General features: G+C 40.2%; 1 protein-coding gene across 6 annotated transcripts in view; it reads right to left on the bottom strand.

Moving 5' to 3' along the window:
• Positions 1 to 13,664, bottom strand: part of NAV2 (neuron navigator 2) — a 386,104-nt gene that overhangs the window by 91,253 nt on the left and 281,187 nt on the right. For all 6 annotated transcript variants that reach the window (XM_077179507.1, XM_077179509.1, XM_077179504.1 and 3 more), the window contains 2 exons: positions 11,804 to 11,912; positions 8,247 to 8,690 (listed from right to left, as the gene is read on the bottom strand). In XM_077179507.1, coding sequence (XP_077035622.1) covers positions 8,247 to 8,690; positions 11,804 to 11,912 — 553 coding nt within the window. The remainder of the gene's footprint in view (positions 1 to 8,246; positions 8,691 to 11,803; positions 11,913 to 13,664) is intronic.

Raw genomic sequence — 13,664 nt, 5'->3', positions numbered from 1 at the left:
CTGAACTTGCAGGTAGGGACTCCAATACAATGCCTTAATCTCTAATATTAGACCCTAATATTACATTTCAGATTCATAGAAAGGCAAACCTATTGCTCATTTAATAAAATGGAATTTATATTTAAGGTAGCCTATAGTTTAGAAATTAATAGACTTTTATCCATAATCAGTAACTATTTATAATTAACAAACTAATGAATGAAATATGAATTGTTTTGCAGATGCTTAACCCAAACATAAGGAGGACCTGAACAAATTACCTGCAGACTCAAAAATCCTAATCACTGCTGGAAAGGAGGAGATACCTGTTCCACCAACAGGTAAGACAGGAAAAATGAGAATATGCAAAACTTAATCAGTATATATTAGTTTCATAGTTTATTTAGAGAAACCTCTCACGTGTAAATCACTGATGGTGATTTGGTGCTGCTTATTCAGTCTAGAAGCAAAACAAGTTCATCTCATTACCTACTTAATGCTCAGAGCTTTTTCCATGAAGAAAAAAAAAAAAGAGAATCTGCAGAAATAAGTGGCTTCTCTGAAATCAATACTCTTCTGTCTGGAGTTATATTAAAGCTGCCTGGCACATATGTCCTTCAGCAGCCATCAAATAACAATTTTTGGGCACCACTGTCCAAGGCTATTTTTTTTTCCTATGTCTTCTTAGCTTCATGCAGTCTGCAGGCAAGGAATTCCAAGGACAGTGCAGCCTATGAGGGAGTTGGGTGGCTGCTGCTCCTCCACATCCATCCTCTGTCAGAACAACAGCTTCTGACAGAGCTTTTGAAGAAACCAGTTTTGTGTGGAATGAGCAGTCTTAGATATCCATAGTCAAAGAGAAGCTGTCAATATTGGACTGCAAGGAAGTGTCTCTCATATGGCTGCAGCCATTCCTGCTCCAGAGGAGAGTCTCTCCAGTGCATGATCCTCTTTCCAACACTCACTCCATCTGTCAGCCAAGGGCACCTTCACCACAAATTCACCTTCACCTCAAGGAGGAGGCCTGCTCCACCACGGCTTTTAAAACTCCTTTTAAAATCTAATCAGCCCAGACAGACTGGGCTGGAGTAAGACTGGAAAACAAGACAAGAGGTCAAATCCTTTCAGGTGTGCAAATGCCACTCTGCACCCCAGGGAAACACAGGTGGAAACTCACACCCACCAAGCAGCTGAAGGCCCACCAGAACCAGGCAGTTGTTCAATGGGGCTTTGCCCGTGCCAATTTTAATTTCAATGCCCAAATTCTTTCTCAGAGTCCATTTCAATTGAAAATCACAGAACTAAGCTATAGAATAAGTGATCCATTTTTCACCACCCTCTTCAATTCAGGAGAGGAAAGACCAGTGACCAAACAGGATTTAAGGAGGGGGTGCAGCTTCTCTAGAGGTTCTCAGTAGTGTCAACAGCAGAGCAAGAGTAACTCCACAGAGATTTTGGATTACTCCCTCCTGCCCACTCTTTCCCTGCAGTCATCCACATCAACACAGTGTGAATGACTGCATCCCCCTCTACTGGCTAGCCCCGGACTGGGACCTTATTTTGTCCCTTAGAAGCTGTCCCTTCACTCAAATTACAACAACCTGCTGGCACTGATGCAGCAGTTCAAACACTGCTGAGGTGTTTCTTACAGAAGAAAGCCCAAAACGGGATAACTGCTATTGAATGGTATTTTGGTAATTGTTAACAGTAGGTCAGTGTGTAGAAGTAAACAAAAATAAAAAACCACAGCTATTGCATTCACTCTCTTGATTAACACTACATATGACCAAATATATACTGGGGAAAAAAAAAGCTGATGTATAAGGTTATAACTCATATAACTATGTTGTCTTCCTATGCTGAATCATGCTGCAAGAAAGGTTCTGTGAGAGTGTGTGATCTGAAATATCACTTCAGATAAATGATAAACGCTGTCCTATTGATGAAGCTGACACAAGAACTATTCCTGAAATGAGTGCAATATTTAAGAATACTTAAAACACTATAGAAAAGTAAAAAAATTGAATATGCTTGTGCAATATCATACTCCTATCGCCTGAAAAGAACTGCAAGTATAGTTCTTGGAATAAGAATACTATCTTTATTTAAACATCTGCCAGAATTTTTTTCTTTTCATTTTTACAGCACCAGGTAATCTCTGACTTTAAATCTAAACTCAGTTGCAACCTTGTTTGCTATAAAGTCAGAAGTTAATGTTTCCTTATTCCTTTTCATGAAAGTCAAACTTTTGAGTTTGCTTGCCTGACCCCTTCATTATTGCTGTTAATTATCCTTTTACCATATACAGATACAATTCTGCAATGTTGAAAAGATCACAATGTAGCAATAGCCAGCCCTAGCAAGATGAAAGGCAGTTCAAATAAACACTCTGCTCAAACACAGAAGAAAAATAACATAAACCTCCTAATGAGTCTTAGACATGTTGAAGTGCTAGAGCCATAAAAGGAATGCAGTTTCACTCATCCACTGCATTTAGAGGAAAGCTTATCACTAAAACCATATCATTTAAAGAGCAGTGTCCAGTAAATGACTAATACACAGTAACCCAAAGTGTACAGAAAAAATACAGTGGTAATAACTATGGAAAGAGATAGGTCAGAAAAGCCTAGAGATAGAGGAACCTTGAACCAATGCACAGGGCACCCAAATTCTCACTCAGACCAAGATTAGATCAGGCACCCCTGATTTCCAGCCAGCCACAAGTTACCTGGAGCGGGAACCACTCCTGCTGCAGACAGCTTAGAAGGAAAGGGTTTCCCTCACTTGCTGTTACCAACAACAAACTCTCATTAGCAGCAAATTGCAGAGGCCTCCTCCTCCTGTGAAAACTCAGCCCAAGGGAGGTCTGTTATACCACCTGTGACCCTGACATCTAAAGAAAATGCGTCACTGTCTGACTTTTAAATATGACAAAACCACGGAACAGCTGCAAGAATCCTACAAATACCAACTACACTTGAACATTCTGTGAAATCAGTCCTCAACTTCAGCTCTTTTATGCCTCCCAACAGATGTAACTCCTAAATGTAAGCCTACTTCAGAACTCTTCTTCAATGATGGTTGTGGTCCATGAAGGGCACAGTGTTTCTGGATGAGTTTGAGACCTGAGCAGAAGCAGGGGCAGAGTCTGAGTCCCCAGCCCAAAGTGGCCTGGTCTCCCTTTTAGCATCCTTCATGCATGTTCCAAATCCAACTGCTCCCAGTGCTTGTAAAACAATCTCCAGGGAGCATAAAGGTTTGAATAAACAAGAAGCAATCATAACTCTATGAGGATTGTGCATGCAAACACATTAAGAGGTTATGGAAACAGATGTGGGATGGGAATATATCACCACCAAATCATCAAATATGGGAAGATTAATAAAATAGTAAAATGTATCCCCCAACAATAACCACTGCACCCACAGGAGGTGGAGAATTTTAGCACAGTGCCCTGGCCATTGTTAGAACACAGCTGGAACAGCCATGCTTCTGCAAAAAATTATTTTGGCAAAGGCGTGTTTGCAGACCCAAAGCCATTTCCTGAGAAAACTTGTGACCAGCACTAATCAGTATATCCATGCTGTTAATTCTGCATAGAAAGCTGCACACTTCAGGTGATGAAAACAGGGACAGAGCATTAATCAAATGAAAAGAAAATAATTACAAAAGGCTCTTTTTTTGGATCAACAGCCCTGTTGCTGCATTCCAGTAAGAGATATAAAGGAAATTAACTCTACATCTCATTAGAGAAAACTGCGGCTAAGGAGACCAAAAAAAAAAAGGTAGGAATATGTATGTTAGTAGCCAGAGGGAGACTGAAGTGGACAAAAACCTTCTGAACAAATGCAAAAAAGTCCATGAGAATTAATGTCCTCCACCTGGGACAATCTTTGGGGTGAGAGGGGAGGCAATTCTGGGCTCTGAGGTGCCACCTTCCAATGAGGCTCTGAGCCTCCAGCTTAGCCAGCCACCAAAAGGAGCGGGCTGCAGGCTCGCTCCCCAGCTCACACAAATCCTGCTCCTGTTGCTTCATCACTGGGTTATGTTTTAGACCCTGCAAAAAGGCAACTCCTTACCTTTGATCCACCCCCTGGAGACTTGCTTAGTTTAAGAGCTGTCCTCTGTCCCTTTGGCAAAGATTCTCTTCCTTAACCCTAAGAAAGCAATCTTGGTGTCTGCCAGAGCTCTGCTTGAGCAGACTCATTAAGGGAGGCCAAATGAAGCTTCCCATGACCCAGTAAATTTCAGAGAAAGCACCAGGATCACAGGGCTAAACTAGTTTTTCTTGGCTATTGGATTTATTTTGGCTGTAACAAATATTTTGGCTTCCTTCCCTATCAGTTTGCCAATGAAAACACAGATCCAAGGTTTTCAGACTCCGGGATTGTAGCAACTCTGAAAAATGACAAAGTGAAACACATAGCAGCTAATAAAGAGCTATTCATGCTCTAAATACCCTCTTGTGCTGCTCTGCACAGAGTGTAGCTGGGCTTCTGGAAATGTTGAGCCTGTTTGCCCTACCATTGATCTTGGTGATTTGCTCTGCAGCAAGTCACACGGATACTTTCCCTACAAGCAACCTCTCTGATTTCTAAGCAGTTTATTACTCCTCTCCCACAAAAACACAACGCCATCCTATTTTTTCTTACTATTTGAATTAAACACACATTGGGGAACATAACTTACAGAAGAGGCTACCAAACATCTGCTCACGCTAGAGATGGCAACCCAGTGTCATTAGGGGTCACCAAAGGTAACAACCTTGTTTTTTATTCTTCTCCATTAATATTGGAATGCTGTTATTGCAATTTAAAACTGCAATATTCCCTTCTCACATGATTACCCTCCACAGACTGCAACCCCAGGCTTGTGGGGCTGCTTGCAGCAAGGCTTCCTCCAAATGCCCACGAGTGCAGCAAGTAAGGAACCCCAAACTGCCCATCTCCAAACCCTGTCTACAACCTGGAAATGGAGCTGCATCTTTCCAACAATGGATTTACCTACAATACCAATTGGAAATTAGTCAATGACTCCAACAGTGCTATATGAATTGACAAATCAACTCACACTATTTAGCAAAACAGACTCCTGTAGCTAAAGGCAAAAGATGTGGAAAAGAAAAACTTACTTGTACGCACTTCTTGTCCTAAGAACCTTAAATTGAGATCTCACTTATCAGTATGTAGATACTACATGAGTAAAAAGTGAAAAGTATCTCACTCCTTTAAAAACTAGTGGGGAAAAAGAGTCAGATACTCAGTTAAAGATACCCCAGCACTGAAGGCCAGGAGTGAGGTAGGGCAGAGTGTATGACTCTTGGGCTATGTTAATCATTCTGGGTATATAACTCACTGTTTTGGTGACAGAGGTACCAACTGGCAAAAGCATTTTCTTGCCCAGAATCTGAACACCACTCTTGTACTTTCAGACTATGGAGACTCCCAATATTTACCCTGCAGGATGACCAGACATAGAAAAGGAAATGATACACAGAGATGAGCAAAGGTACAGATTTCTCTGCCTAAATCATTCATAAATTTGACAGCTTTTCGATTTCTTTCCTTTTCCTCAACCTGGAATCTGAATTTTATACACTAAGTAAAGGTCTGCAAAGAGTAGGGCTCCTCTCTGAGCAGCAGAAGTCTGAGCTGACACAGTTCTGCCAGGGATAATTCTCAACTACCACTCAAGGTGTTTTATGGAAACCACAGTGCTACTTAGAATGTGCTTTCCTCGCTTCCAGACCAAAACTACAGCCACAAATTTAAATAGAATTCATAGTCCAGAGGAAAAGCAGTAACTGTTCCTACAAAAAACATTACAAAATCCAGGTGTAAGTTGATGTATATGAGAAAACACACAAGGTGCTTTAGAGATTTGATGCATTATTAATGCAGCAAGAGCTACTGGTGTTTTATCTGAAACAGAATTTCACACTGATTTTTGCATCAGCTACTTTACTATATGCTTCCCTAATGAAGCATATAAAGAAGGTGTTGGACTTCTCAAAAAGTGTGAAAATATCCAAATATTCATAACAGGCAGAATTAATGGAGGCTTCCAGATGGTGTAACTGAACTGGTTAAGTTAATCACAAAGCAGCAGCTGGATTCCAGTAAGTGACATTATGTCTTTTAAAAAAGCAAACAGCACTAGAAATGTCACTAATAAAAACAAATTACAAAAAAGCAAAAGATGCAAGATGGTCAGACCAAAAAAAACCAGCAGCACCAAAAAAAACCTAAACCAAACCAACAAACAAACAAACAAACCAACCCAAAAACAAACCCCACAGAAACAAAGAAACAAACAAAAAAACCCCACCAAACCAAACAAGAAAAAACAAACAAAACACCAAACCATTTAAATCCCAAAGATAATTTTTAACATCAGTCCAATGCTAATGTACTTGAGCTAAGAAAAAATTACTTTTATAGTAGGAACTGCAAATAGACTAATTGAAAACTGACTCTGGAGCAAAGAACAAATGCTTTTTCCACTCAAGGCAGAGATAAAATATTGATGTAAAACCTTGTTGATAATTGTCTGTCACTTCATATTTCTGCACACTGACTTGTTCTTTAAATGTTTTCTTGCTTTGCTACCATTTTACCCAGCACCGAGATGCAAACTCATTTCCTTCCAGCAAAATAGCCTGTCAGAGTTGAGGCAGCAAAAGAGTTCAGCTAAGTACAAAACGTGCCTCACTCCCTCCATCTCGTGGGCACGAATCAATGTTGCAACCTCTGTGAGTCTTGACTCTGGAAAACGTTTAATCACATGCCTGAATATCTTCACATCTAGGAATACTTTCTTAATATGGGCTTAAAAACTTGAATTTTGTTCAAACCCCTCTGTGCTAACGGGTTGTCTTTCCAAAGACCTGTTAAAACTAGTAGAACATCTTTGGTGTTGGCTTTCATTTCTTGAAATAATCACGGAAATACAGGGCTATAAACAGAATGGAAGAGTTGTTGAGTTTGCTGAGATCCCCAGGACAAGGTGAGAGATGAGAATCTGACTCCATGTTCTCAGAAGGCTGATTAATTTTATGTACTTCTATTAAAGAAATCTGTACTAAAACTATACTAAAGAAAGAGAGAAGGATACAGACAGAAGGCTTAACAAGAATGATAATGAAAAACTCATGACTGACTCCTCAGAGACCCGACAAAGCTGATGGTGATTGGTCATTGAGTAAAAACAATTCACATGGAACCAATCAAACATGCACCTGTTGGTAAACGATCTCCAGACCACATTCAAAGCAGCAAACACAGAAGAAGCAAATGAGAGAATATTATTATATAATATTAAGCAAATTTTAGTATTATATAATATTAACCAAATGAAATAATATTATCGTATATTATGAGATAATATTTTCCCTAAGGTGTCTCATCTTCCCAGGAGATGCAAATGAGATAAAATTATCATATAATATTAAGCAAATTTTACAGATAATACTATTATATAATATCTATAGATATATTAATTCTATCTATAGATATAATAGATATTATATAATATTAAGTAAATGAGATAATATAATAGATATAGATACATCTATTATATATCTATAGATCTAATAGATGATATTATACAATGTTAAGAAAATTAGATAACATGTAATATTAAGCAAATTTTATAGATAATATGATTATATAATATAGATCTATCTATTATATATCTATAGATCTAATAGATAATATTGTTATATTATATTAAGCAAATTTTAATATTATATACTATTAACCAAATGAGATATTATAATATGATAGATATAGATACATCTATTATACATCTATAGATATAATAGATAATATTATTATATAATGTTAAGCAAATTAGATAATATGATAAAACATATTATGAGATAATATTTTCTTTAAGGCTTCTCATCTTCCCGGGAGAAGCAAATGAGATAATATTATTACATAATGCAGTAATCCTTGGCAATACAACAATATAATATTAAGCAAATTTTATAGATAATGTTATATAGTACATATAGATATATCTATTATATATCTATAGATATAATAGATAATATTATTTTGTAATATTAAGCAAAGGAGATTATATTAATATATAATATTAAGCAAATTTTAATATTATATTATATATATATTATCTCATTTCGTTGATATTATGAGATAATATTTTCTCTGAGGCTTCTCATTTTCCCAGGAGAAGAAACGCCGGCGAAGGGATTTTTCGGAGCACACAACAGCGACAAAGAGTCACGAGAAGTTCGAACTCACCCGCTGGTGATGTCGTCAGCCCTGATGTTCTTGCCCAGCACGTCGCCGTCGCTCATGTAGCCGGTGGCGTCCATGGCGATGCCCTCGAGGTCGATGTCGTCGCCGGCCTTGTCGGCGATGTCCACGTGGCAGAGGCCGCTGCCGCGCGTGGCCAGCTGCCGCCGCAGCGGCGCCGGGTACAGGTAGCGCGCGGCGCCCGGCTCGGCGCTGACGAAGCGGCCGGCGCTGCCCCGCGGCGGGTAGGCGCTGCCCGGGGAGGGCAGGTAGGCGCTGCCTGGGGAGGGTGCGTAGCCGCTGCCCGTGGACGGCGCGTCGCCCGCCTGCAGCCGCGGGCTGGACTGGCCCAGCCGCCAGGACAGCGGCGTCGGCCGCCCCGTCAGGCTGAGGATGCTGCGGCCACTGATCTCGGTGGTGACGTTGGTGTCAAACGTGGTCTCCAAGGTGCTTGAAGGGAGAGACGTGGATAAAACCCCTTAGCTTTTATAGGTTTCCAATCCTGTACTGCTTTAGCACATAACTCTAAACTCCATATAAAGTTAGCTGGCTGACTTCACATTTTGGTCTAATTTTAGTATTGTTTATTCTAGTTATTGGTATTGTAGTTGTTAGCATTGTTTTTGGACTAATCAAGCACATGGTTTACAAGCTAACTTCAAGCTCATCTTCCCCTCCTCAAGTCTACCATTTGGAAGCCCTTAGTGCTCCAATGGGTGACATGGATGCCTCAGTGCAAAACACCGACCCTCCTGAAAAGGAGGAACCAATTTACCAACTGTGGTTCGGCAAGCATTCTGTGCCCCAAACTCAGTGCTCTTCATTTTAAACAAAACAAGGGGGAGATGTTGCGGTGTGATGTCATGGTTTGTCTCAGATACCTCAGGTTTCTCCCTGTAGACTTGCCCAGGTGTGCCAATCACCTCTCCCTCCCCCTCCCTTGGCCCCTGCTGAGTGCTGTCAGTGATTGGCAGAGTTCAAGAGATGCCGTCCACCCCTGGGGGACATTGGGCCATTCAGGTGTCATTTGTCCCTTGAGACTTCCACTCTCTTACCTGGTTGGTGGGATCCCTACCCCTTCCCTCCCCCTCTCCCCGGGGTTCAAAGGAACAGCAACCACACGGTTCGGTTTGAGAGGTTCTCTTAGAGCTGTTACAGGATTCAGAGGCCTGTGGGCCAGGAACAAAGCTCTGGACCCAAACCCTCCAGCAGAACCAACTCCTTTCCTTCACCATCACCTTTAGGCTTCTCCCCTGAGGTAAACCTGAGCTCCTGCATGCCTGGACTTGCCTCCAAGCGCCCAGCTGCAGCATCCAGCTAGCCAAAGGTGTCTCTCTGGTAGACAAAAAGATCCTTCTAGACCCAAAATTCAAAGACACCTCACTGCCTCAGGCCCCGAAAAGTATAAACAAAGGTGAATTGAGGGGAGCAAACTGGGGGAATATGACTTCATTACCTGAAGCTGCAATTGGAGAATTATCTGCCAATATGTAAATGGACCAAACTTATCACTGTCTGAAAAACTCGTGGCCATCGTCCATCTTGGGTGTAGCCTCTGGAAGGCTTCTGACTGCCCAAGGGGTTTGAAGGCCTTTAATAAATACCCACTTTTTTCCCTTAATCTTGTCAAGTGTTTGTTCCAGGTAGCAACCCCAAGGCCTCAGATGCACTGGATCAAATGTGGCTCTTACATGGAATGCTGTGTGAGATTTCAGGTGCTTCCAAGGCCCTGAACACTCACCAAGTTACTGGCTGTATGTAACAGCACCAAAAATTGACTGCTGCAGCACTGGGGGAGATCCTTTCTTTTCACTTTTCAGGTCTCTCCCCAATGATCCTAAAGAGACTCTTGCACCCAGGCAACCAGGTGCTCTGACACATACATGTCAAAAGACTTAAGCAGGACTTTTTAATGGATTATCCACGGTTTCAAAGTGTAACTTTCTCATCTTCAAGCACACAACTTCATTACACTATGGTTTTGCCAGTCCAGGCAAGAGACCAATAAGCTGCTAAAGGAAAACCTGCTGAAGTTCTATTTTTCTGATATATTTCCTTTTATTGTCTGCATTCATGATAATTTTAACTCTGGAGATGTGTCCAGCACCAAATGGAAGCTATTTCTTCAAGATGAAGAGGAGCAAATGAAAAAAGTAAGAAGAAAGGTCCAATTTTTTTTCTTCAGGATATATTTTGTATAATAACAAATCAATAGTGAAATATGAACTGCTTTGAAGATGTTCAAACCAAAACCAGAAAAAACAATAAATGACTCATATATTCATGAGTTATATATATATTTTTAAATATTGTTAATATTTATATATGAAACCCTAAAAATGGGACTACACCATGAGTTTTCAGGTGATGTGTACAGATTGCAAGACTACACCCTAAATACTCATAACTGAATTGTAGTGAATTTATTTGAGGCTAATCCATAGCTGCAACTTCTCTTACCCACACGAGCACCTCTTTTCCTTTCCTGCTCAACTAAGTGCCACTTTTTTTTACTTATTGTGGATATTAGTCAAAATAAACAGCATTGTACCATTCCCGATGTTACATATAAGCAAAAAACCTCTGTATTCTCTGGTTAAAGCAATTAAACCATGGAGAGCTGTCACATTATTGACATTTGCAAAAAAAAAAAACAGCTTTGGGAGTTCATCTTTGCAAGCTCTGCTTCAGTTTCAGACACAAGGACAAAACACAAAGTGTTCCCCCAATAAACTCATGTAGGGCTGGGGTACATAAGGCACCAAGCATTAGGTAGGACCCCGACCTCATCATGGGCCAAACATAAAAAAAACAAAGCTTATTCTCCAAAATGTCCTGTTCAACACTGCAGAGATCTAACTCACATAATGTTTAAATGTAATAGCAATCTTTGTTTATTTTCAGCATATTTTAAATATTGCTGAAGATTTCCAAATGCTGCTTTACAAAAATAAAAAGCAGTTACATTCAGGGGATGACAAATTCTTCTAATATTGTTAGTTTGCCTAAAGTTTGGTCAGGAATTTAAGTTATGCACTTGATAATATGGGTCAAGCACAGTTCACCTCTTATTTAAACAAAATATTACACATAGCGGGGAGAGAGGTGTAATGCACTGAAGTTACTCAACAGTAAAAAGAAACATTTTAAACTGTAACTTATATTCAAACATCACCTCACACATTTAACAAGAAGTGATTATTCTTGACCTTTGAGTCAATACACACCCCATCCCATCACTTCAATTCCTCTTCATACATCTCAGTAACTAGCAAACATTATTCAAATTCTGTGCATTAAAGACAAAAATTACAAGATCAGTATCTCTCACTGTCAGTGTTAATAATTTTTCTAAGGATGCAGCCCAGGTGTAAGAGACGTAAAGTAGGAGCAGAATTCACAGAATCACTGGAATGGAAGAGACCTCCAAGATCAAGTCCAACCCATGTCCTAACACCTCGACTAAAGCCTGGCACCCAGTGCCACATCCAGTCTCTTTTTAAACACACCCAGGGATGCTGACTCCATTTTCCATTTTGTTGGGAGCCCAGAGGTGCCCCTACCTGTGGGTGACCTGGGTTCCCCGCAAGCTGGACATGGTTTCCTCCAGGTTCTGCCGCAGGTCAGCGATGTTCTTCACCGTCCGCAGCCGCCGCGTCTCTGGATCCTCTCCTGCAGGCAAAGGAAGCCATGAGTAAGGAGCAGGCAGGGAACAGCACAGAACTGAGCTGCTGGCCATGCCTGACTCAAATGCACTTTTTCTGACTTTCTAAGCTGGTTTGACTGAGATTCCATTGCCCTCAGCAGGCACCTGCCGTCATCACATCGTGACTGAAATGAGCCCTGCAGGGTTACCCTCATTGCTGCCTTTGAGATGTTGCTGACCCAGTTTAAATTCTGGTTAACTTTCAACCTCATTAGAATACACACTCCATCAATACCACCCTTTCCATCTCATATATTGATGCAATTAACATTAACCTGACACAGGCAATTTCTCCAATGCTGTGTTTTCACCAGATCTTCTTTGTCCTACAGTAACAGCTTTCCACAAACTAAACTGTGCTGACTGGGTGGCTGCTCCATGCTGAGTGATTTTTCAGGTAAAAGAACAAAAGGTTTTGCTGGTCAACATAACACAGTTACTGTTCCTAAAATGTGCTACATGACACAAAGTTGGGGGATGACTTAGTTTTCACGGCATTTAGAAATCCTGTTCTTGAAATACTTTGTTCTAAAACACACTCATGTCCTGCTCCTTAAAAGTAGAGTTTATGTACACAAAAAATAAAGTCTTCCTACTGTTTCAGCATAATTTCATTTTATCAAATTAATAATTTAATTAGTGCTTCAGCATAATTTATTTACGTGCTCTCAGCTGTCAATTCAGAAATGCTTTGGTCACTACCTCAGCTGAGCTTTATAGAGTTAAATCCTCTAAGAGGCTAAAGAGAAGTGAATTTCTAGCAGTGCCAGCCTATTCTTTGTAAGCTGAAAGCTGGAACAGTAAACCTCCAAAAAACTGTCACAAAGCTTCTGTTGGGCACAGAAGGAAATTATTTCATTCTAAAGGGTTTACAACTCATGGCTAAAGAAAATACTACAGTAAATGTAAAACTTTTCACATTTTGTATCAGCCTTCTCTGTACATGTGATGCATTTTTGAGTTGTTAGGATGCTGGGCACCCTCACAATTGCTAGTTTAGATGGATATCTATATATTACACACATAGAAATGTGAAGAACCAGATAAAAAAAGCTGTTGTTGGAACTTTCTACATTCTCTGCTTTAAATTTCATGCTTCTAAAAGATGTCACGTTGGTGGCACAGAAAAACCCACTCACACACTCTTGCCTGCAAAGCAGCAGTGCTACAAACTACTCACCAAAGTGCTTAGTGCCCATGTGGGCATTTTTCATTTAATCTTTCATTTCATTTAGTCTCTACTCTCTGGGAAACCACCTCCTTGAGTTACAATTCACTTAAGCCAGAGGGTCAAACAATTATGGTCTGGCTGGACTGAAAACATCCACCTAACAAGACTGATTACTTTAGCCAGTGGGTCTCTGGGACAGAAAACATTTTCTATACTCATGGATCTACAAATTTTTGTAGTAAAAACCATAAAATATTTATAGGCCTTGAGCTTAACAAATGTCACAGCGCTCTTTTACAGATCATTTCTCTCACATATGTGAAGGCAAATGGTAGGTAACTTCTTAGGAAAACACACAGGAGACAAACTAAAGCAATTTCTACTGAGATCACTCTTATGCCTAAATTGATACCAAATTTTCACTTAAATGACATTCCACTGCTTAAATTGAAAGTATACTTTAGAGACAGATATTGGACAGTTGGCCCCTAGAGTTCAATTCTGAAATCACTTAGCTCCTTATGAGCAGGCAGCATCCTTAAACAAT

This window comes from Agelaius phoeniceus, chromosome 6 (assembly GCF_051311805.1).
Source record: "Agelaius phoeniceus isolate bAgePho1 chromosome 6, bAgePho1.hap1, whole genome shotgun sequence".
NCBI classification, from domain to species: domain Eukaryota; kingdom Metazoa; phylum Chordata; class Aves; order Passeriformes; family Icteridae; genus Agelaius; species Agelaius phoeniceus.
Note: the sequence above shows the minus strand (reverse complement) of the source record. Positions and strands in the feature narration are given on the sequence as shown.